Source organism: Centropristis striata, chromosome 22 (assembly GCF_030273125.1).
Source record: "Centropristis striata isolate RG_2023a ecotype Rhode Island chromosome 22, C.striata_1.0, whole genome shotgun sequence".
Taxonomy (NCBI): Eukaryota; Metazoa; Chordata; class Actinopteri; order Perciformes; family Serranidae; genus Centropristis; species Centropristis striata.
Window position 1 is genome coordinate 23642021 of NC_081538.1, and position 25723 is coordinate 23667743.

General features: G+C 36.8%; 1 protein-coding gene across 1 annotated transcript in view; it reads right to left on the minus strand.

Moving 5' to 3' along the window:
• Positions 1–25723, minus strand: part of ppfia2 (PTPRF interacting protein alpha 2) — a 270055-nt gene that overhangs the window by 65099 nt on the left and 179233 nt on the right. The window contains exons 3-5 of the mRNA XM_059325903.1: positions 13956–14057; positions 6554–6718; positions 3908–3982 (exon numbers count right to left, since the gene is read on the minus strand). Coding sequence (XP_059181886.1) covers positions 3908–3982; positions 6554–6718; positions 13956–14057 — 342 coding nt within the window. The remainder of the gene's footprint in view (positions 1–3907; positions 3983–6553; positions 6719–13955; positions 14058–25723) is intronic.

The window sequence follows — 25723 nt, forward strand, 5'->3', positions numbered from 1 at the left end:
AAAAAGGAGCATGTTTCCTCTTCCATCTTACTTACACTTGACTGCTCCCCAGGCAGAACTCCTTCATGTTATTAAGACATTTTCCATTACTGACTCCTAAAAGTCTTGTTTTCTTTAAACAAGTTGGGGGTAAAAAAATCTAAAATTCAATTTGTCAACTTTTTTCTCCTGGAGCACTTTACATGATCATGCCAACAGTTTTTATTTTATTTTACCTGAAAGATTTCTGGTTGTGCAGTAAAGCTTGATTTGAAAGTTGGGAAAAATAAAGTCACATGTACTTCTGGGAACCAATCAGAGTGCATCTAATCCTAAATCTGCTTTTCAAGAGCTTTAACCCTCGAGGCACCTTAGGGACCATGTACATTCTGCTAATTTTATGTTTTTGATTTTCAATATATCGGTCAGCTTAACCCTTTATCGGGCGAAGAACCATATTTGGTAACTTCAGCGGATATACAAAATAAAAATAAAAATATTTTGAGAAAAAGTTGCAAATTTACTAGATTAAAGTGGCAAATCTGCAAGAAAAAAAGTTGCAGATTTACGAGATTTAAAGTGGCAAATCTGCACGAAAAAATTAATTCAAGATTTCATTCAAGATTTACGAGAAAAAAGTGGGGGAAAAAAGCAACTTTTTCTTGCAGATTCACCACTTTAAATCTCATAAATCTGCACATTTTTTTCAAACAATTTATTTCTCAAAATATTGTCCCCTTCCCCCAGGTCTGTATGTTTTTTTTTTTTTTTTACATAATAAATTATAATTTTAAAAAATCCAAAATTCCTCTTTTGCAAGGTGTATAGAATAGGAGATATGCATAACACCCAAACTTTGACCCTTAAGGCCCGTTTTGGCCCATTGACTCCCATTATAAACACATATTTCTGATACACTGTAATCCTGACATAATATAATACTTTTCCCATGAATACCTAATAAATCTAAGCCTCTCCCTTCAAAATACATGGAAAATAGGTTTTTAGGTCTGATGACCCCCCTGAAACCACCAGAGGCAGCAGAGCTAAATCACATACAGTTTCAATGGAGGCCTGGTTCTCTTACCTTGCAAAATGCATGACAATGAAAAAGCTGAACACCATAAAAATGGTATTAATGTGTTGGGATTGATATAAAGGAGTTATCAATTTTTGATCTCGTCAAGGCTGTAATAACCTCACCTCAAATATTCCACCTTGCACCTTATTTTTGAAAGTATTGCATATTTTGTGTTTTTGCCCTTGAGAAAATCAGGGGTTCTTATGACAAAAAGGGCATTAAAACATAAAAAAAGAAGAAAAAGAAAAAAAGTATATCTATGTTAGGTCGGAAGCTGCTTGTTGTTTTTGTCTATGTTGGAAAATGCAATAAAAATATTACTAAAAAAAGACGCTATATCAATAAAGTTATTTATATTTACAGTATATTATAAAAATATTATTTGTAGAGTGGTGAAAAATCAGTGCACAATCCACATAAAAAGGTCTATTTTCATTCCAGCTCAAAAAATGACTCTATTGGCCACCATATTGATTAATTTCCCCTGTCTAAAATCAGTATCAGCCTCAAAACTCCCGTATCAGTTAAGCTCTAAAGTTGTTCATATCATATTATTATTATTTTATTTACTGCGATGAAACTTTGGGTGCACACATGTTGAGCTAGTCCTGGCAAGTTTCTATTGCAGTTTTTTTTTCAAAATGTGTCACAGGTGTTGATTAATTTCCCCTATAAATAATCAGTAAACAACCATTTAAACTCAGATTCCAACACAGTGTGTACTCTGGGTTTATTCCATAGCAATCACAGCAGTAATCAGTGTGCGGCCACTTAAACACCTGTGACTGCAGCGGGTCAAAGGCCGCTGATTTCATGTGGCGTGGCCGTGTTGTTGAAAACCCCCGCGGGGAGCGGCGGCTCACGCCAGACCTCCATCACAAATCAATTACCGGTTGGCTGGCTGGCGGCTCTGCCCGCCTCCCAGGAGCCTCTGAAGCGTGGACATTTTTATTCTGCAAAGCCGGTTTAACTGCCTCTTCCAGCGCCTCAAGGTCCAATCACTCATCTGTCCGCCGCACTGACAACTGTAGTGTTAACCATTTACGAGGGACGGCCCCTCAGATGTACAGTACTCGCTCTAACCTTGGCTGTGCGGTGTCAAGAAATTCTTCAAAGTTACATCCTCGACTGAGATGTCTGTCAGGGACTTCACAGTTTAAAAGCAGACTTATTTTACAGTCCAAGAACTGTTAGAGAAAAATGAGAGGCAGCTTTGGGATCCAGCGACCTGTCACAGTGTTTTATTAACTGTTTCTCACTCTTTCTGCCCAGATCCTGTTGGACTCAGACCACAAGCAGCTCCATCTTCTTCCCATCCAAACAAACAGTTTGTCAGTCAAAGCTGCGTTTCTATGCTTCAGCCTTCGTCTCCACACCTCGTCAGATGTGTTTTGACCAGCTCATTAACGCACACACCTCCGCACACAACCTGCCTCTGCTTCCCACCTGCCAACTCTATTTCTGTCTCTGCTCTTTTTGCGATTCCTCCTCTCGCTGTCTGTCCTTCCTCCCACTCCTCGTGCCTCACAACCTTTCCCCCCCTCTGCTTCACTCCCATTTCCCTTCTCCTTCTCCTTCTTCTTCTCCTCACCAACTTTTATTCTAGGCCTGAGTGTCAGACTGGCATGTCTGACAGGCTGTGAAGTGCCTGCCTGAGGGCTTTTCTCAGCTGGAACACAACCATCTGCAAGAGCTGCTCGGGCCCTTCAGCCTGCCTGAGCCAGGAGGGTGAGAGGGAGTTAGGCCACCGATGCAAAAGTGGCCCCTCTTCTGTCTGTCAGCGCTGCACATCAGCCACTCGTGTGCACAGTGTGTTATTTCCTGTACAGTTGAGGGAGAGTGAAGCCTGCAGAGGTGCGCCGGTGTTCCAGTCAATTCAGAATTCAGGGCACATCACAGTTTGATTTACATCCACATAAACAAGCAGTATATAATTCCGAACCTGGTCTCACAGAAATCCGTGAAATAGCCACGGATTTCGCTTAACTCAAAATCCGTCGAATAGCCACGGAATCGCTCAAAGTTCCGTGAAACTGACACGGATTTCGCAACAATGCAAGTTAAAGACAGTCATATCATAGCCATCCCATTGATATTTTTTCCTATTGGTTTGTTCCAAGTCACGTGACTTTTAAGGTACCGGTCAGAACAAAAAACATGGCGGACAGTTCTCTCATTTTTAGTGAAAAAATTAATATTTTGACTTTGTTTCTGCATAAAAATGGATTTTGATCACATTTCTAGCGAGAAATATATGTTTTATTTTCTAAATATTCACTCAGTGAATGTACATAATCACTTTGTATGTTGGAATAGCCACGGGACATGACTGTCATTAACTTGCATTGTAGCGAAATCCGTGTCAGTTTCACGGAAATTTGAGCGATTCCGTGGCTATTCCACGGATTTTGAGTTAATCAAAATCCGTGGCTATTTCACGGATTTCTGTGAGACCATGTTGATAATTCCATATGTATTCTTGTGAGTTGGACATGTTTAAATGTACAGCATGCTAGAGTACCAAGGGTCATTTTCATATGTATAAGTCCGGTGCGATTCAGAGGAGAAGTTGCAACATTGTTGCATTTTTAATTTGGTTTGGTTTGCTTCCACACTGAGCTTTATAAAGCGCACCAAGCATTTTAAACAAATGTCCTTCGTCTGTTGTTTGTGTGTCTTCTGTGATCGTCTGACTATATTTCAATAAGGACCCTTTCTTCATCATTGGACCACGTCCGTCCAAGAGACATTTTTCAAGCCTTCTCCTGATGTGCTGCTGTTGGTTCTCAAATTTCCGCCCAAATTCAAACCAGAATGCTCTGTGCTCTTAAACATATCAGCTCTTACCTCCTGATTGGCTGCTGTGAGCTCCTCCTCCAAGGCGGACACCCTCTCCAGTGACACCCGTAGTCTCTCTCTTACCTGAAAACAACAACCACACAAACAAACAAACAAACAAACAAACAAACATGTCCATCATTATCTGCTTTTAGATCTCATCTATAGAAATATTAAGAATCAGAAATCAGAATCCAAAAAATACTGGAGAGAAATTGGGTTTAAGTAGAGTTACTCCAACCAAGAATACAAATAAATAGAAAGTATATATGTATGTATATGTATATATATGTGTATATATATATTATATTAATCTGTGTAATTCTGTAATGGTAACATCCAATCACAACACTAATCAGTTTAAATGAAACATATGGCTTCTGAATCATATATGTATATATATATATATATATATATATGTATATGTATATATATGTATGTATATGTATATATATATGTATATATATATTATATTAATCTGTGTAATTCTGTAATGGTAACATCCAATCACAACACTAATCAGTTTAAATGAAACATATGGCTTCTGAATCATATATATATATATATATATATATATATGCGAAAAATACAGACTTAAAAACAAAAAACACAACTGGACAGATAGCTTAACGTGATAAAATAATGAATTCCCATTGCCGACTATTTAAACTCCAGCTGAGGCAATCGAGGGGTTAACAGGGCAGAAGAGAAGCCAAACTACTGCAGCAGAAAGAGCTGTCCTCTTTTTCTCCATTTGCCTCACAATAACACTTCAAAATGCCGTTTTGAGGCTTTTATTGCTTTTAAAGCAGCAGTTGCTGGGAGGAGATTCCCCTCCTACGCTCCTCTCTTCTTCTGTGAACTCAGAGAAACTCAGAGTGCGCTCATCTTCTCAGGATTGTCCATGATGGAGCAATTACTCGCGCCGCATGGTGACTGTGCAGCAGCGTTTGCTGCAGCCCAGGTCTCAGAGGAGCTTGATCCTGGATTAGAAGTTAGCCAGGGTCCCGGTCAGGATCCCCCCCTCAGCTGCCCAAGACAGCTTTTATAAAGTATAACAGCATGGCGTTGGACATGCTTTATAAATGATGGCTTTTAGAGGAGAGGATGAATGGATTAGAGGGGCGGTGGTGATGTCACACAGGGGGCTGAGGTCATAAATCAGCAGGCTGTGTGGAGGCAGGAGGCCCGCTGGTCGGGACCAAAACAACAAATGATACTATAAACACAGATGACACTGCAGAAATATAATATGTCACTCCATGATTTGATATTACATGTAATTGGTAAGTATCTAAAAATCTGTATAGAATTTAAGGAAATATCAACATTTTGATTAAATCTGTGCTGTTTAAGAGACAAAAATCTGATTTCAATGCCTATACTTGATAGTTATAGTTAGATAGTGTGACAGGGAAGGGGAGGTATGGCAGGATCATTTTCACTTAACCCTCCTATTATTTTCATTTTTTCAGGAAAAGCAATAACCTGAGATATTTTTAATTACCTAAAAGGTCCTAAAAAATAGTTTTACATGACATTGATTTAAAATAATAATAATAATAATAATAATAATAATAATACTTTTTTTTAGTACTTTTAACTATTTTTTTTGGATTGTTAAACTTTAAAATTGAATTTAAATTTTACCTGCAACATAAAAGGAGGGTTAAATGAGCCTTCAATAGTGACCATAAAGCTGCTCTTTCACAATAAAGCTCAATTTATATGGCACTATATATTTAAATATGTATTTTTGTGTTCTTTACTTTCACCAGTGAGTGATTTTTTTTTTTTATCTCAGAGTGTATAATGCATATATAATGCATATACTTCATAGTTTTTCTGGTCAAAATGATAAGGTATATAACTAAGGGTATTTTTTCTCAAACACATATTAAATAAAGAAACTGGGAGACCTCCACCAAGGAAGGGTCAAGCTCTTCATATCTATTATTCTGGTGAATTTTTATGCAGTAGTTTGTTCCTTTTCTGCATCAATTTATGGTGGAAATGTCACGGGTCATGGTACTTCCTGCTTTAACGGTTGCTTCATATTCATCATATTTTATGACGGATTGCAACCATTGCACACTGACACCCCCCACTTTACCAAAGGCATTTTTGCATTTACAGGTGCATCTCAATAAATAAGTATATCATTGAAAGTTTATTTATGTCAGTAATTCAATTCAAAAAGTGGAAATAACACATTATATAGGTCCATTACACACAGAATGAAACATTCCCTGTCTTAATTTATTTAATTTCTTCTAATTATAATGATTATGGCTTACATTTAATGAAGACCTAAAATTCAGTGTCTCGAAATATTTGAATATTACAAAAGAATAATTAAAAAAGTATATTTAATATGGAAATGTTGGCCTCTGAAAAGTATGTCCATCTATATGACTCAATACTTTCGGGGGGCTATTTGACTTGAACTACTGGAAATGGACTTTTCCATCATATTCTAATGTATTGAGATGGATCTGTATAAGTTGCATACTATCAGTTTGTTGGAATGGGGGGTTGCAAAATCATGTTTTCCCCCCCAGGTCTAATATTGCAGGTGCACTTGTTTGCCTCCTCTTCTGTTCTACCATTGCTCAGAGACCTTGAAATTAAAACTCTGCTCTAATGGACTCTTACCTTCTCATCTAGGGCTTTATGGTGTTCGAACAAGGACTTGAGTGCTTTGAGGACCTCGACCTCGCTGGAGACTCCCGAGGGAGACTGAGCCTGCCGCTTGACCACCGTCATCCGCAGTGACCGCTCGTGTCTGGACACCAGGCACTCCAGATGCTCCAGCAGTAGCTGAGGAGACACACGGGAGAAATAACTGTTATCATAATCATCATCATTACTGCAAAACTAGAAATCCTCCTTGCAGCAGTATAATTAAGTTAAGTGCTGGTAAAACATGGACATAATGGGAAAGAATCTGAATGAGAATGTGATCTTTCTGCACACCAAAGCTTGTCTTTATTCCTTTTAATTGATTTAAGAATTTTTACAAGCACTGGAAGAACAAATAGTGAATTAATATTTCATCAGGGTCGCTTAAGAGCTTAAAGACAAATTCACAAGATAATAAGGCTACTCAAAAATGAATGCAAAAGTAATCCACGTCAGACGATTTATCATCATCTCTTTTTATATTTTACTCATTGTGACCTTGTATTTCACTGCAATATTATAAGTGCTGCACCACCAAAATAACATAGAACATTTTTAAAAAGTTGAAATTCTATGATAAATTATTTTTAAAGAATTGGAATGAAATGGACTTTATATCCAACACTTATCTTATAAGTGCTCACCAGTGTCACGAATATTGAAACATTTTTTTTGAGGCTCTGCATAATGAACTATTTGCATTATTACAACCTCTCCTGTCCTCTCCTCTCAGCTCTGTGTAAACAGCCTGCAGTTCTGTCTGATTTTCAGTGAATATTTGCCACATGACCGTTCGTCTCAGCAGAATCAATCATGACTTCACAGTTGTGCTGAAGAACGCAGAATTTACTGTGTTTAACAGGATCTAGTTATTTCAAACTGTTTATTTTTGGCGACCTTATGAACGAGACATGTAGAATATTGTATATACATTTACATTTAGTTATTTAGCAGACGCTTTAATCCAAAGCGACTTACAGAAAAAGGGAAACAATCAAGGTATAGCGCGATAAGAGCCATTAGTGCAGCATATATTGTCTATATTATATATAATATAACATGAAATTAAAATAATAATATAATAGTCAAAAGTGATATTGACAGAAATATCACAATTATAAGCTTTGTTTTGATTACTTTTTGGTTCAAGGACTGTCGGAAAGAACACATTTCTATGATAATGCCTGTTTTTACAGTTTCATTCTACAATAAATTGTGTGTTTTCAGCGATCTTTTAAAGAAAACATACATTTCAATGGCTTCACAGTGTTGCTGAGAAGAGCAGAATTTAATGTTTTTAACAGGATCTAGTTATTCCTAACGGTTTATTTTTGGCGAAGTGTTAAATAAGACATGTAGAATAAAGTGAAAAAAACTATTTTAGGCTTCAATTTGGTTACTTTTTCTAATGGAAACTTTCATAACCTATGATCAATTGAGGGACTGCTGGAAAGTTCAAATTTGGACCATAAAGCCCGTTTTATAGCTTCTTTCTTTGATAAACTTTGTAGTTTTTGCAATATTTATAGAAAACATATATTTCATATGGTGGGGTTCAGAGGATCAAAACAATTTATCCACATAACCCAAAGTAATCCTAAGTGTAGTACATTAAAATATGTTACACAGTACCAGTAAATGTTCAGCAATGTGTTTCATTTTTATGGAAAACTTGCTGTATATATGTCATAGCTTTTCAGAGTAAAAGTATGAAAGATGCAAGTTACTGCAAACCTTCCAGCAGTGCCCAAAAGGGATTATGCTAATCTATGCTGCCAGGTAGCATGTCAAGTCAACTGCCAGCAGACAGCTTCTCAAGGACAGACAGGATGAGATGCAGAGCTGGGGGGCTGACTTCAGGAGAAATACACAACAACAACAACAACAACAACAACAGGGAGTAAACAAGCAGGATGTGGCTGGGAGGAGGCAAATACCAGTCTGACTGCAGAGATAAAACATTATTCATTACAGTTTCTTGCACTGGTGAGATCAGTGTGTGGGATCATCTGCTTTCATTTCCCCTTGTGAATCATTGGTGCCACATGATGGAAACACTGGAGCAGTTTCGTGGCGATGCAGATCTCAACACTTCATTCCCTCTCGGAAATTGTCAGAGAGCATAATATTACATCCCCGAGATAATGATCTGGTTAGAGGGTGAAGTTCCAGCTCAAAATGACCAGCTCGCCCATTCTTTCCTAGAGAAACCTCGCTGGTTTCATCCCGACGCGCCTTCGCCTCACTAGTCTAAACATCCCCGGCAGAGAGCTGCCCAACAAGCTGCAGCTGGATTAAATGTCTTCTGTGGCGAACCACTGGTTAGGAATCAAGCTCCTGCTTAGTATCACTGCTGAACTAAAAAGAGCTGATTTTTTTCCTCCCTAAGCATCCCACAGTGAGCATGATGTTATTAAATTATTCAGGCAAACTGGGAGCGCTTTCTATGACTTCTGTGTCTATAATGCATTAGAAATATACTTAGAATGCTTTTTAATCTGCTCATAGCACTGTAATTACAGCAATAGGCACTCATAAATATTCACAATGCTTTAAAACAATAATTACAGCACATGATAAAGATTTTTGTAATGACTTGCAGGTCTACCACAACTCCGATTCGTTTAAACCACGGCGGAAGACTTTTATATTTTCTATATTTTCTTGTATTTTCTTGTTTTTATTTATAACTATTTGTGTATGATTTTATTCAATTTTAATGACTGTACAGCACTTTGGTCAACTGAGGTTGTTTCTAAATGTGCTCTATAAATAAACTTTGACTTGACTTGACTTTTCTGCTGCTTTTAAATAAATCAAATAATAATTCACTTTTTACACTGCCCTCTAGCTATTATTCTTATTATAAAAATACATAAATATATATATATACAGTATATGTATTTTTTTTTATTCCACTCGCTCTTTAATGGCTTTTTTTAGTTGTAATTAATTGTCTTTTATAAGGTGTTACTTTCGCACTTTGCCTTAGTGCTTTAATTGCCTTATTTAAAGCATATTGAATTGTGAATTAATATTAATGAGTGTCTTTAGTACAACCAAACACTATACACTCTTGTTTTACAAAATGAAGGCTTAAAAATTAGACATTGAGACATAAACTCATAAGAAAAATGCTTTCTGAGGGTCATTCTCTCATAGGATTCTATGCAAACTGACTCTAATGGGACCATCATTTACAAAATGAACATCATGTTTTATTGAGGAAGACTTGAAACTAGCTATTGAGACCTTTTTTTAGGGTAATTCTCTCATAGGATTCTATGCAAACAGACCCTATTGGGACCATAATTTACAAAATGAACATTATGTTTTCGTGAGGAAGATTTGAAATGAGCGATTGAGACCATAAAGTCATAAGGAAAATTCTTTCTGAGGGTCATTCTCTCATATGATTCTATGCAAACTGACTCTAATGGGGCCATAATTTACAAAATGAACATCATGTTTTATTGAGGAAGACTTGAAACTAACGACTGAGACTGTAAACTCAGGAGGAAAATGTTTACTGAGGTAACAAATCAAGTAAGAAGTACGGTCAATTTCTCATAGGAATCTATACAAACGGACTCTAATGGGACCATAATTTACATCATTCCATCGTCATTTTCTCATAGACTTTCATACAATCTGACTTCTTTTTTAAACTAGTGGAGTCGCCTCCTGCTGGTTGTTAGAAAGAATGCAAGTTTAAGACACTTCTGCACTGGTTTCACTTTACAGACTTGTAAATATGTCTAATATGTCTTCTTTTCCAGACACATTTTCAATATAAAACATTTTCTGGCAGGTGGAAGTGATCCGAATCCCTGCAGGATGTCTGGTCCTGCAGGAGAATGTGCGTGACCCTGTGCAGACCTCAGCTGTAGCGGAGAGGAGACTGAGTGTCGTCTCGTCTCTCGTCTGTCTGATTTAACTGTCTCTGAGAGTCTCATCAGCAGCCATCATGTCTACATACAGTTGGTACTCCTGCACACTCAACAAAATGCCCACCACTGAATCAATCAGGGAGTGAATGCTTACTCTGCCTTAGGTAACATCTTCAGCTAGTGTCCTCCTAAATATCTTCACCTTTTATATCTGTCACTCTCCCTTTTTCTGCCTCGTCTTGTCTCTGCATATCTCCAGCTTATACATGCATGTAGGTAATTCTCCCATAGGATTCTATGCAAACAGACTCTAACAGGACAATCATTTACAAAATGAACATCACGTTTTATTGAGGAAGACTTTAAACTAGCGACTGAGACCATAAACTCATAAGGAAAATGTTTTCTGAGGGTCATTCTCTCATAGGATTTTATGCAAACGGACTCATAATTTACAAAATGAACATCATGTTTCATTGAAGAAGACTTGAAGCTAGCAACTGAGACCATAAACTTGTGAGGAAAATGCTTTCTGAGGGTCATTCTCTCATAGGATTCTATGCAAACTGACTCTAATGGGGCCATAATTATTTCTTTTATATCTGTCACTCTCCCTTTTTCTGCCTCGTCTTGTCTCTGCATGACTCCAGTTTATACATGCATGTTGGGATGCTTATCTAACACAACCAATAAAGTCAGCCTGTCTCTCATCACATCTGTTGCCAGCTCCACAGTCCACCGACTGCCTGCACATGCCTTCAAAGATTTAATTATGAACTGTAAAACCCTACCGGCGACAAATCCAAGCTTAATTAAAAATGCTTGGTAATTGCTCATCAGAAGATTCAAGGTGATAATAAAGTGAGAGAGAGAAAATGACTTTTGTCTGTCCCCGTCTCTTGCACCTCACCTCCCTCCCTCGCTCTCTGCTTTTCTCAGTCCCTAACATCATGTTTTATTTAGGAAGACTAAAAACTAGCGATTGAGAACATAAACTCATAGGGAAAATGCTTTCTGGGGGTCATTCTCTCATAGGATTCTATACAAATGGACTTATAATTTACAAAATGGACATCATGTTTTACTGGGGAAGACCTGAAACTAGTGATTGAGACCATAAACTCATAAGGAAAACTGCTTTCTGAGGGTCATTCTCTCATAGGATTCTATGCAAACAGACTCTAATGTGACCATACTTTACAAAATTAACATCATGTTTTATTTAGGAAGACTTGAAACTGGCGATTGAGACCAAAAACTCATAAGGATAATGTTCACTGAGGCAATAAATCAAGTAAGAAGTACGGTCATTCTCTCATAGGATTCTATGTAAACAGACTCTAATCTAATGGGACCATAATTTACAAAATGCATAAAACATGGTTTATTGAGGAAGACATGAAACTAGCAATTGAGACCATAAACTCATGAGGAAAATGCTTTCTGGGGGTCATTCTCTCATAGGATTCTATGCAAACAGACTCTAACGGGACCATAATTTACAAAATGAACATCATGTTTTATCGAGGAAGACTTGAAACCAGCGATTGAGACCAAAAACTCATAAGGATAATGTTCACTGAGGTAATAAATCAAGTAAGAAGTACGGCCAATTTCTCATAGGATTCTATGCTAACAGACTCTAATCTAATGAGACCATAATTTACAAAATGTGTAAAACATGTTTTATCGAGGAAGACTTGAAACTAGCGATAGAGACCATAAACTCATGAGGATAATGTTCACTGAGGTAATAAATCAAGTAAGAAGTACGGTCAATTTCTCATAGGAATCTATACAAACGGACTCTAATGGGACCATAGTTTACAAAACAGAGAGAGAGAATGACTTTTGTCTGTCCCCGTCTCTTGCGCCTCACCTCCCTCCCTCCCTGATTCTCTCAGTCAGTTGTTGTGCTAAAAATCTTCTTCCTCCACCCAGAGACAGATAGTGCAAGACTGAAAATCCACACTTAATCAGCAGTGGGGATGGAAAACAGAGTCTTATCTGTCAACAGCAGAGTGTGCTTACTGCTTTAAAAAGGAAATGTTTTTTATTGAAGATACAGGCCTTCAGCTCCACAGAATCGAGCTGATCCGTTAATGTCTTTAGTTGTTTTCTTTCCACCCAAATACTCTGACCTGGACACTGCAGGACATCAGTGCCATTTGGACCCAGTGTTACTGTTGAGCAGCCATCCATGTGAAGTAAGTGGAGAAATGTTGAAGCAAAATGTGGAGAGCTAATGAGGTATGTCTGGGCATTGGAAGCACACAGTGCGCTTGGTTGCTTCAGTGCTTCTGCAGCCTTAAAACCGTCCCCAGCAGATAGCTTAAGCTTTCTCAGGACGCCACATATCGCTGTGTGCAGCAGGATGTTTGCAGCCGACATGCAAATTTTGGGGAAAGTTGTGAAACTTTAGGGAGACTTAAATGCAAATTCAGGTGGGTTGGATGAGGAAGAGCATCATCTCCTCAATGTCAAAACAACAGTTGGTTGAATGATTGGCTCTCTGAAGTTGTTTCAGGGTATTTTTTGCTCTTTTTATATTTTACTCACTGTTGCCCTGCATTTCACTGCAATATATATATAAACCCTGCACCTCTATAGACTCAGACCAATCATGGCTGGAGGTAGAAATAACTCAAAAATGTAATTTGTGCAGAATAACACAGTTATAATGACAAAAATCCTAAAAAAAAAAAGCTGAATATCTCATACAAATTACTTTTTATAAATTATTTTTTATAAATTGGAATAAAATTGATATAAACAACACTTTTCCAAGTGCCCACAAGTGTCATAAATATTGGGGGGAAAAGTTGAGGCTTGTGCAAAATAATACAGATATAATGACATAAATCTTAAAAAAAAGAAAAAAAAAGAAGAAGAAAAACACAAGTTGAATTTCTCTGATAAATTATTTTTTAAAAATTGGAATAAATTTACATGGGACTTATTTATGCAAACTTTTCCAAGAGCCCACAAGTGTTATAAATATTGGGGGGAAAAGTTGGGTGTTCACATGCTACACATAATGAACTACTTGCATTTTTACAACCTCTACTCACAACCTCTCCTGTCCTCTTCTCTCAGATCTGTGTAAACAGGCTGCAGTTCTGTCTGATTTTTGGTGAATATTTGTGACTTAACGTCTCAGCAGAATCAATCATGGCTTCACAGTGTTACTGAGGAGTCCAAAATTTAATGTTTTTAACAGGATCTACTTATTCCAAACTGTTTATTTTTGGCGACGTTATAAATGTAGAATAAAGTGATTTTGACAGAAATATAAAAATTTTCAGCTTTGTTTTGGTTACTTTTTCCAATGGAAACTTTCGTAACCTATGATGCTTTCAAGGACTGTCAGAAAGTCAAGTTTCTTTCTGCGATAAAGGATGTATTTTTGGCTTTTACCCAAAGAAAACACACATTTTCTAGGGTTAATTTGGTAAATCAGCTCAGTGTGTTGGTGTAGTTCTTACCCTGGTGTTGTTCCTCTCCGCTTTGAGCTCAGAGATCTCCTCCTCCTTCTCCAGCAGCTGCTCCCTGCAGGCGTTCAGCTCCTTGGTCAGCGCAGCGAACTCCTGAGCAACAAAAGTAGGAAAGAGAGGGTGAGGGTCAGCATCACACAACACTCTGCAACAGCAATGAACGTTGGAAGGTACGATGATGCAATGCAACATAAAGCAGCTGGCTGCAGGCAACGAGCCACGAATATATTAAAAGGAGAATCAAAACACTAATAAATACATCTACTACTGATGGTAGTTATTGATGTTACTTACAGAACCTCTACTGAGCGAGACACTCACTGTACTGCTCTTAATGCTAAATGCATCATTATTTTAGAGGTTAAATAAGGATTGTGACATATTGGTCGATATTCCTTTGATTGCACATAAAACAAGAAAACTTACATTTGATAATTAGACAACAGAAACCAAGATAAATATTGAGTAGGACATTTTACAGTTTGAATATACCAATAAACATGTTTATTAATTTGCTTATAAGTGAGTAAAGAAATAAAAAATAAGGCTGCAAAAAAATATTAAACCATTTTTTTTTCATTGTGGATTAGTTTGTCATGTGCTTTCATGAATCAATCAAGTGTTTGGTGTATAAAATATAAGAAAATACTGAAAAATTGCCTTTTACAAGTTCCCCAAACCCCCTGTGATGTCTTTGAATTGCTTTTTTCATCCAATCATCAGTCCAAAACTCCCAAAATATATCATTTACAATAATAAAGCAAAGAAAAGAAACAAAATAAGCATATATCTGGCTTTCATTTCTTGCCAAAATACTAAGAAATTGTTAAAATTGTTGGTTATTATCTTTTGTCAGCCAACGTTTAAATCCACGTCAGTCTTTTACTTATTTGTTTATTGCAAGGAAGTAAAGAAATAAAAAATAAGGCTGCAACAAATTATCTAATCATTTCTTTTCATTGTGGATTAGTTTGTCATGTGTTTGTTATAAATTAATCAAGTTTTTGGTCTAAATAACATTAGAAAATACTGAAAAATGTCTATTACAAGGTCCCAGAACCCACAGTGGTGTCTTCAATTGCTTGTAAATGTTTAATTTACAATAATAAAGCAAAGAAAAGCAACAAATCCAGACTTTTGAAAAGCCAAAACAAGAAGATATTTGTCTTCTTTTCTTGGTAAATTGTAAAGAAATACTTTAATTCAAACACAAAAGAAAACTATTTATGGGTCAATGACGTGATCTAACGCAGTGTAAGTTGGTGTAAACAGTAATTTTTTCCCCATAAAAATCTGATTATATACAGGAAAATAAATATGAACTAAAATGAGAAAAAATACAATCCACGTTTACATTGTATAACACATTTTTACATAATTTGTCAAAACTTGAAAACTTGGTTGTATTTAGAATATTTTCTGCTCAATATTTACCAAATGTGTAAATGTAGAAATACTTAAAAAAAATACTTAAAAAAAAAATAAATTGATGTTTTTTTTTTTTTTTTTTTAATTAAGTAATGATATGTATAAGTCCACTTAAATACAATGTAGGTGGAAGAAGTATTCAATATTTATAATTTTTTTGTGGTTACACCATTTGACATCTTGCCAACCCTTATGTCACTGACCCATATATTAAACTGTATCAAATCAAGGTGAAAATGACGTTTTATCACAAATGTGAGTGTAAAATGACATTTATTTATTGCAGTTAAAGCAACAGATGTGGGTTTCTTGCCTTTTCTGGCAAACACAATACAAATCATTTGCATACAAAGAATATAAAATACGTCTGATTTGTGATGTAATTAATATATGCTCTTCAGAGCAGAACAGCCATGCCATTACATGTGAGAACAAAGGCTCCGCCCGTCGTACAATAAGGCGACATGATTAAATGGTGGAGTGTAATCTGTGGCTGAAAGAGGATTGGCTGTATACAGCGGTCAGGCTCTCTGCCAGGTGGACTGGATTTACACCTACAGCGCTGAGTGACGGAGCGCCGCGCTGCGTATCGACTGCTGGAGCTGCTGGAGGAGGAGTACTACAGAGTGGACAACAGCTGAGCTGACAGACTGAGCGGCTGCTGTGTGTGACGGAGCTGCAGCAGATTGCAGTTTTAGTCAGACTTTTCAGAAATTATAAATAATATCACAGGTTGAGCTTAACTTCTCTGCAAAATTATAGGTTATTTATGCGTTGTGGCACTACTACACTGAAAAAAAGAGATTTTTTGGCCCTGTAATTAGTATTTCAATCATCTATATCAGGGTTGGGCAACTGGAGGCCCGGGGGCCGCATACGGCCCGCACACTCACTTGAAGTGGCCCTCAGTACAACTACATGCATTTGAGCATGAAATCTTAAAAGTGCAGTGTAAAAATGCACAAAAGTACTTTATTTATAGTACTTTAATTAATGTTGGTCTGCTGTTCTTGCACTAAAAAAAAAAGAAATCACAGTAAGTGGTTATTTTTTATTTGCTTCAAACCTTTTGTATTCCTATTTATACTGTTCTACATGCATTTGAGCATGAAATATGTTAAGTTACTGCACTGTAAACATATTTAAAATTGCAGTTTCATATCTGGTGAAGTGCACGGTCCTATATGTGGCCCTGTGGTAGTGGCGATGAAAAATTATGGCCCCCTCCAGCATTTAAGTTGCCCATTACTGATTTATATAAATTCTACAAAGAGATATGAATTCAGTGCTTTTACTTTAAAATAGCAGTTTTTCATGGAGTGCATTATTTAGTGATTGTTTGTTATTATGTGTCCTCAGTTTTGTATGTAAATTGAATCATTCCTTCCAAGTAATATTCACTAAACCAGTTCATTGGCTTAATTAGCTGATATTTCCAAGTAAAATGTAATTGAGGGTCATCAGTGAATCTGCAATTTACTTGTGTATTTTAATGGAAAAATAATGGTTCTATTAAATAAATATTACTTAGAAACAGCCTGAGTCAAGATGACAAACACTTTCTGTGTGGAAAAACTTGCTTTTTGAAAGTAAATGTCTCTTCATTTTTTTTCAGTGTACTACTAATGAAAATAATAACAATAATAACAGTGGTAGTAGTGAAAGATGATGATGATGATGATGATGATGATGATGGTGATGATAATTATAACTATAATACAGAAGATGAATGAAGAGAATAAAGAGAAGGGGAAATAATCAGATGGAGTGAGAAAAAAAGAAAAAAGAGGAGGAAGTGGATGAGGAGAAAAAAGAGGAAGAGGTGGAGGAAAAATAGAAGGCAAAGGAAAATTATAAGAAGAAGAAGAAAGAAGGAAGAAGAGAACAGGGTGGTGGGAGAAGATAAAGAATGAGAAGGGGAAGAAGAAAGGGACAAGAAGAAGAAAGGAAAGCAAGGAACATAAATAAAGAAAAATGTAAAGAAGGAGAAAGGGAGACGAAGGATAAGAAGGAAGAGAGGAACATGGAGGAAGAGGAGGAAATGGACAGGTGATAAGGTGACAGAAAGTGGAGAGGAGGAGGAGAAAGGGGAGGAACAAAAATGAAAGGAAAAACATAACAGTAAGAAGAAATAGGAGGAGGTGGGAGAAGAGGAATGATGGGAAGGGATAACAAGAAGAAAGACAAGGAGGAGGAGAAGGGGAACAACGAGATGAAAAAGGGGGCAAAATTGAGGTGAAGGAGGAGAAGGACAGGACCAAAAATAACAAGGAGGACAAGGGAAAGGATGAAAAGGAAGAACAAGAAGGAGAAGGACAGGAACAAAAGAAGAAACAAAGAGGAGGAGAAGGGGAAGAGCAGGATGAATAAGAGGAACAAAAAGGAGAAAAAGTAGGAGAAGGACAGGACCAAGAAAAAGAAGGAGGTGAAGGAAGAGGAGGATGACAGGATAAAAAAGAAAAACAAGATGGAGGAGAAGGATGGGACAAAAAAGAAGAAAAGGAAGGAGGAGAAATAGGAGGAGAATGACAGGATGAAGCAGAAGAGCAAGGAAGAGAATGAGGAGGAGAAGGATAGCACAAAAAGAAGATGGAAGAGAAGGATGAAAGAAAAAGAAGAAGAAGAAAGATGTTATGGAGGAAAAAAGGAGAAGAAGAAGAATTGAATGAAAAGAAGAGGAGGAGGAGGAGGAGGAGGAAATGAAGAAAAACTCCATAAGAGCAGAGCAGATTTCAGAGCAACACGTCTCCATGTTGGAAGTTTTTGGACCTAATTTCTAATCAACATTAACTATGATGTCATCTTTGTCTCAAACAGCTAAATACACACAGGCACACTAAACTAAACTAAACTAAACTAAACTAAACTAAACTAAGCTAAACTAAACTAAACTAAACTAAACTAAACTAAACTAAACTAAACTAAACTAAACTAAACTAAACTAAGCTAAACTAAACTAAACTAAACTAAGCTAAGCTAAGCTAAACTAAGCTAAACTAAACTTCTGCTCCTTGTGAGTGTGAGACTCAGCAGCCTGTCTCCTCTGTTGCTCCTCAGCTCTTCTGTCTGTCTCCGTCCATTTTCCTGCCGATGGATTTCCCACAAAAGATTTAAATACGCCTGAACTACATTTATACACCAATTACTGCCCGATCACCCTGCAGCTCCCACAGCACACTGCAGCTCTGTTGTTCCCATAAACACACTTCTGATTCACAGAGTGGAGCCGTGTGACAATAACAAACAGCCGTCAGAGCAGCAGAGACAGCCTGTCGCTCAGGAAGACTTCAAGCCTTCGTCCCCGTCATCTCAGGTCTAAATTAAGCACAGAGCGATCGTCTTCGGAGCGGGTCGCGTCAGACAGGTACAAAGGGATCACACAGCTGTCTCAGTGTGACGGGGAAGGTTGTGTTACATCTTAATTTACAAGCGGTTGATGTGACACAACACCCAGCATGTTTGATTTCACAGTCAAAAAAGAGAAAAATGTGTGTTTCTATGAGCATGAAGTATGCAAGCATTTACTTCTCAGTGGCAAGGGCTGGTTCACTTTGCACAATCCTACCCGGAAAAACACTCAAGACTAAAACATTGGCTGACAAAAGATAATAACCAACAATTCTAAACAATTTCTTAGTAATTCGGCAAGGGAAAAAAAAGCCAAATTTCTGCTTGTTTTGGCTTTTTGAAGGTCCAGATTTATTTATATTCTTTGCTTTATCATTGTAAATTATATATTTTGGGAGTTTGGGACTGATGATTGGACAAAACAAGCGATTCAAAGACATCACTGGGGCTGTGGGGAACTTTCATCAAGGCATTTCATCAGTATTTTTTGGTATTTTATACACCAAACCATATGGCTTGGTTTATGGTTTATATATATATATATATATATACAGTATCAGTCAAAAGTTTGGACACACCTTCTCATTTTTTCTTTATTTTTATTACATTTTATACCTTATAGATTATAAGCAAAACGTAGCTACTTTGAATAATCTAAAATCTAAAATAATTTTGGTTTGTTAAACACTTCTTTACTAAATAATTCCATATGTGTTTGATGTCTTTATTATTAATCCATAATGTAGAAAATAATAAAAATAAAGAAAAACCAAGGTGTGTTCAAACTTTTGACTAGCACTTTATATTTTTATGGTGTTTGCACTTAATGTAGAAAAAAAACCAGAAAAAGTCTTTTGGCATCTGTTGATGAGATATCACCACCAACTTTATGCAAAATTGAGTTAAATCAACTATGGATGTTATTAGTTTCTGTCCAAACTTTTAGAAACGTGGTTTCCATCAACAGGGAAATTAAAGCCTCTTGTGTAAAACTTGCAGTCAGGCCAGTTTTTGGAGCTTCTCAACCTCCAAAAATGTTGGAGAAAAATATGTTATTTCATCATTAAATCCACTTCTGAGAATTTCCGAGGCGATTAATCAACTGTGTAATGTCAAAATATTTGCAGTTTTTCTAAAAAAGTGACAGCGAATTGAAAATTTGCCATGACGTTTTTGGATCAGATGCTCTGGGATCTTGCAGAATCTTAAAATCCAGTTATTTCCAAGCAGATTTCTGCAGGCTGCAGCTTTGTAATCAGAGAGACTGAAAGGTTTGAAAACACGTACAAACATGTGGAAGCTCAGAGTAATCATTGTGGCTGTAAATGCCTCCAGACTGTTATCTTTAGATCATAACTAAATCGTGATTTAATGATCCATAATGAATCTACATACACGTTTATTAGATACACATGTACAATCTCAACGCAACAGGCCTGCTGTGTCACGGGAGAGCACAACATTTACGTTTTATCTTGTAAAACTTTAACCTGGGATTATACTGCTTTTAAATCAATGAAGCTGTCAAATAATTTGCCTCACATACACAGAGCCAGGTCTGACATCACTACGACCAATAAAAACCTGATGGGAACTCCACAAAAGTCAAGGAGCCAAAGGTTAAACTGTCAGGACAAATATTACACGTGCAGAGCCCACCGAGTTAACAACTAGATTATCTGCACAAGAACATCAGGTCACCTGATAGGACCCAGCTGTTACCATAGCAACAGAGGATATGGTGTGATAACCAAGTCATCTCTATAGACGGTTGACCTATAACATACCAACACTGAAGATGGACACAGAAAAAGGTTACATTGGTAATAATAATAATGATAATAATAATAATAATAATAATAAAGTAGTATTGCTGCTATTAATAATACTATGAATACAATAATAATAATAATAATTATTATTATTATTGTTGTAATAATATACTGTATTTATAGAGTGCTTTTCATAAGAGATATGTAGCTAAAAAAATTAAATTTAAATAATATCTAAAAACAAGGGCAAATAAAAAAGTGAAGCCATAAATAGATAGTAGATGATGAATTATATGTGAAATAAAAAATAAGAAAAAAAAAACAAAAACAGACCATTAGGAATTTCTTCTATTCTTAATGACAATAAATCTATTAATAAAAAGAATAATTAAAAAGCCATATCAAGAAAGTAGGTTTTAGTAGGTAGTTAGAAACGAGTTTAAAAAATAATTAGATTTTTCAGTCAGATGGTGAGATTATGTGTGTGTGCATGTGTGTGTGTGTGTTTAATTAGATTTAATAAAATGTGAATGATTCTGATTTTTTAAATATAATTTGTTCCCATTTTTACATATTTTCTTCACTAAATATACAGTATCTTATTGTTCATTGGTTGCCAAAGTGACCCACATTCCCCACAGTGATTATTACACTATCATGTTAATTATCTTGGATAATAAAGCTCTTGTGTATATTGTACTCACTGCATTTTCCCAATTTGGTTTGTGCACTAGGTCAGGCACAAAAAAAAGAAGCTTAGCGCTCATAAATCTTCCTCCCAGAGGACTGCAGCTAATCACAGTCACCTCCTCTTAAGAAAAAGCCCTTCTGCAAATTGCATCATTTGCTTTAATGCATTTGAGACTCAACAATCCCTGCTGGAAAGCTTTCAACTTCCTCAGCAACAGTCAACAGTATCCTCCCTCTGTGGAGCTCTGCTTTCACCTCACAGCAGTCCTTTCTCTCAGAGCTGAGTTAAAGAAAAGGCTGTGACCCCAGGGGTGAGGAAATGTTCTCAAACCTGCCTCTACCTAAAGGCCACACTGGCATGAAACTGACAGATTACGGGCTCCACTAAAACAACATTTCACAGACTATGGTGCCTTCAAGAAGATCCACTATCTGCCTGCTCGAGACTTGTGGAATTATCTTTCCATCACATGAAGAGAAGTTGTTGTAGATGCAAGAGTGTTAGTTCATTTTCTAACCTTGCATGCTGACACGCACTTTAATTAACTTTTCCGTGTTCTGTCAGCTCGGCGATGTCTCGAGCCAAATGTGGTATCAACACATAAATAACCACACAAAGGCTCTAAGGGGGTGTTCAGATTGAAAAATAATACAAGGGCATGCTCAGACAGGCTGCAAACAAGACAAGATAAAGCTCTAAAAAGTAACCAGCTAATTAATTCCAACAGCCATTTGCCAGTAATAAATCACAGGGAAAGAAGAGTCAATACCTAAGTTTATTGGATCATGTGTGTTTATTCATGTTACTGGGGCGTAAACAATGCCTTACCGTCATTAAGCATGGCCAAACTAACCATTATTGCTGCTTTGTGCTAGTTTTGGAAGTCCCACAAAAATTGAAAAACCAACTGCTGTCATGTTTAAAAGAATTTCACCACTTTCTCCAACTGTGTCTGGATGACTGCCGCTATGCAACTACTACAGCAGTATGAACCCCCAAATACACAGAATTTGCTGCAATAAATGTATCAAAAGAACTCCGAAACAACTACATAATGATGCTGATTTGAAAAAAGTCTGAATTCATGCCTTGCCAGGTTGTCCTGCAAGATAACAAGCAAAACACTTTCAAAATGCTTGTTTTCTGAATGGAGTTTGGTTGACCAGGAACTGTGTCTGGATGACTGCTGCTATGCCACTACTACAGCAGTATGAACCCCCAAATAAACAGATTTTGCTGTGATTTAATTGCAATAAATGTAGCAAAAACATGCCGAAACAACTACATAACGATATTGATGGGAAAAAAGTCTGAATTCATGCTTTGCCAGGTTGGACTGAAAGATTACAAGCAAAACACTTTTAAAGTGCTTGTTATCTGAATGGAGTTTGGTTGATCAGGTTTAAGCGATGCAGAAGAATCCCATATCTACTCGTGTCCTTACAAAACTTCTTATGAGAATTAATTAAAAAAACACTGTGTGTCAATTTGTCCTGCTCAAAAATTTGTAATAAATTGACTTAATTAATTAATTATATATTTCAACCTATTGAGGTGTATAAGGGGTTCATAACATTAAAATATGTCCCTTTGAAGTCTGTTTCCATGTTCAACTATGTGCCATTAGTTGTTTCAGCAATTTTTGGGTCGATGCCATTTGTTACACACATTTGGTGCTGAATAATGCTATTTTATTCATATTGAGAATGGATAAAAATGGTCTAAAAGACCGCCGGCAGGCCATTGAAATGTTAACAGGATAAGATTGATAGTTGACACAGCATGAAATACATATTGTGACAGCATATTACAATAAGACTTAATTTAATTCAAATAAAATCTATTTTTAAGATAAATGTGCCTCTATTACAACATGAAAAAGCAACCTATCACACCGTGCTGTTGTTTTCTATTTTGCTGTATCCACAAGTTATTGGCAACATCAGTAAGTAATGCTTAACCACAGTGTATCTTGGCCGCACTGAATTATTCACAACATTGAGAATGTGGCAAATGGAGGTTTGTATCCATTCAGTGATATTTATTTTGCTCTATCTCTCAAGGAAAACACAATCTGGTGAATTTTTATTCCCAGGAAACGCTGCCTCCTGGCGCTGCTCTCATAAATAACCTGAAAATGGGATGTGAGGGACTGGGAAAGATAGAGAGGAGCAGGGCGGAGGGCGGATGTATATGCACTGTGGTGGAAATACGTCTCTGTGAGCACGGAGAGGAGGAGAGTCAGAGGGTATAAATAAAAAGGTGAAGGTGCACATGCTGGGGATTGCGTGACAGAGCATGTTCAGCGCATCGGTTAAGTGGACTTTCACCTCGGCTGCAGTTCTAAAAAGTGGAGCTGAGGGAAGCGGGTGATGTACAGTATGCACGCTCATACATTTACAGTACACACACACACATGCAGAGCTGGCTGTCGGGGCCCCGGGGACATTCGAGAACTCCCTCAGGGGAAGTGATGAGAGCGGTGGTGACATTTCCTCGACGTTGCCAACTGCTGCCCAGCTGTGTAGCAGCAGCAGCAGCGTCTCCGAACAAAAGCAGAGCTGTGGTTTGTAATAATGAGGAGCTTCCGATTGCTGAGTCGACTGTTAAATGTGCAAAAAATTAGCATCTAAGTACCGTACGTAGGCTGTAAAACCCAATGATGCTTGTTTGTTATTATAACTAGTTTTTCCTTTTCAATACAACAAAGGTTTGTGCAAAAAGTCATTTTAACTTAAAATATTGACTCAAATAGCAAGATTAATTTGAGTTAACTCAATTGTCTTTGTTGTCTTGACATAAAATCATTTCGCAGCATGGACACTCAAATATTTAAGTTGAAACAACAAGTTTGTTTTACAGTGTAGGATGGTGGGGCGACTACACTGTAAGAAAAGATTCAGGAGGTATGTTAGTATGACTTAAAAACATGAGCTTTTTCAGCATAAAAAAATACAATTTGTTACATGTCCAATTGTTTTATTAAGTTGATAAGTTATTTCAAGAAGTTGATCAAAATTAAACATGAAGAAAGATGTCAGAAATAACTCATTAAAGAATTAGCTCAGAAATATATTGATTTTGGAGAAGCATTTCTGCCTTCACTTAACAAGGAAAAGTATTAAGGTAATGAAACTTGCATGGACTTTTCTGAGTAGAAAGAAAGTAAAATAAAGGAGTTATAGCAACTTAAATAGAGTAATTTGACCACTTATTAACACTAAAACGTTGATATAAAAATTTAGTTGGTTCAACATAATTAACCCTTTATCAGGCAAAGAACTATATTTGGTAACTTCAGGTAATATTTCGAGAAAAAAGTTGCAAATTTGCTGGATTAATGTGGCAAATCTACAAGAAAGAAAGTCGCAGATTTAAGAGATTTAAAGTGGCAAATCTGCGCGAAAAAAGTTGAAGATTAAGAGAAAAAAGTGGGAAAAAAACAACTTTTTTCTCCCAGATTCAAAACTTTAAATCTCATAAATCTGCACATTTTTTTCTCGTAGATTTGCCACTTCAATCTTGTAAACTTTATTCTCAAAATATTATTTCCGTATGTTTTTTTTTACACATTCTGGCAGTATGTAATATCCTCAAATATTCTCTAGGGTTGAAATTTGGAATTTGCAAGTATTTCAATGAGTGCCCTATTAAAGGTTAAGCTTGTAGAGGACAAAACAAATCATGTTGGTTGTACTAGACTATTTGAGTTAGTCCAGCTATAAAAGTATCATGGGAAATACTCAATAATGTCTTAGTTGGAATTACTTAAAAAGATAAATGCAAATTGTTACAACATTTTTTTTAAGTTGAGCCAGTGTAATTTTTTTAGAGTGTACTGAGCGTTCGTTCAAGGTTGTTTTATCATTGTCCGGTTTTGATGAAGTGTTACAGCTTTATTTTATAGTCCATTCAAACAGCTGGGAAGTATAAAATTCCACTTGGATGGGCCGAGGTTTTGCTCCGAGCCTTTCTCTAGCACTATTTTACCCATGACCTGTCGGACCATCCCCCCCACATCTCATTACCTGTGCAAACTGCCTAGCGCTGCAATATGTCAGGTAGTGTGTGTGTGAGTATGTGTGAGAGAGCATGGAGTCTGCCCAGGAGGTAAACTCTAAATGAGATGGTGGACAAGGCTTCCACCCTGAGTGGGCCAGACCGACTGTCGGCCAAATTTCCACCTAGGTTTCTTTTTTTTTTTTTTTTTAAATGGAGGTGTGCTTCTTCAGGAGAGTCATGCTTCCAGGCTAAAAACAAACCTTTGGCAATTGCACATCACTCTCAGGAGAGACAGGGAAGCGGTGGTGTGATTGACGGCACGCTGAATCACCGAGTGAAAAACAGAGAGCAGCTCGGAAATAAACACACTGCCATCCGTGTGATAACGATACCTCCATCTCTCACAGCAGAGCCTCAGGAAACCTTGGAAAAGGATGATGAGCAATGTCATCTTAAACCAACATCAGCTTTTCAAAAGCCTAAAAATGAGGCAAATTAGATTGAAATCGAGTCATTGA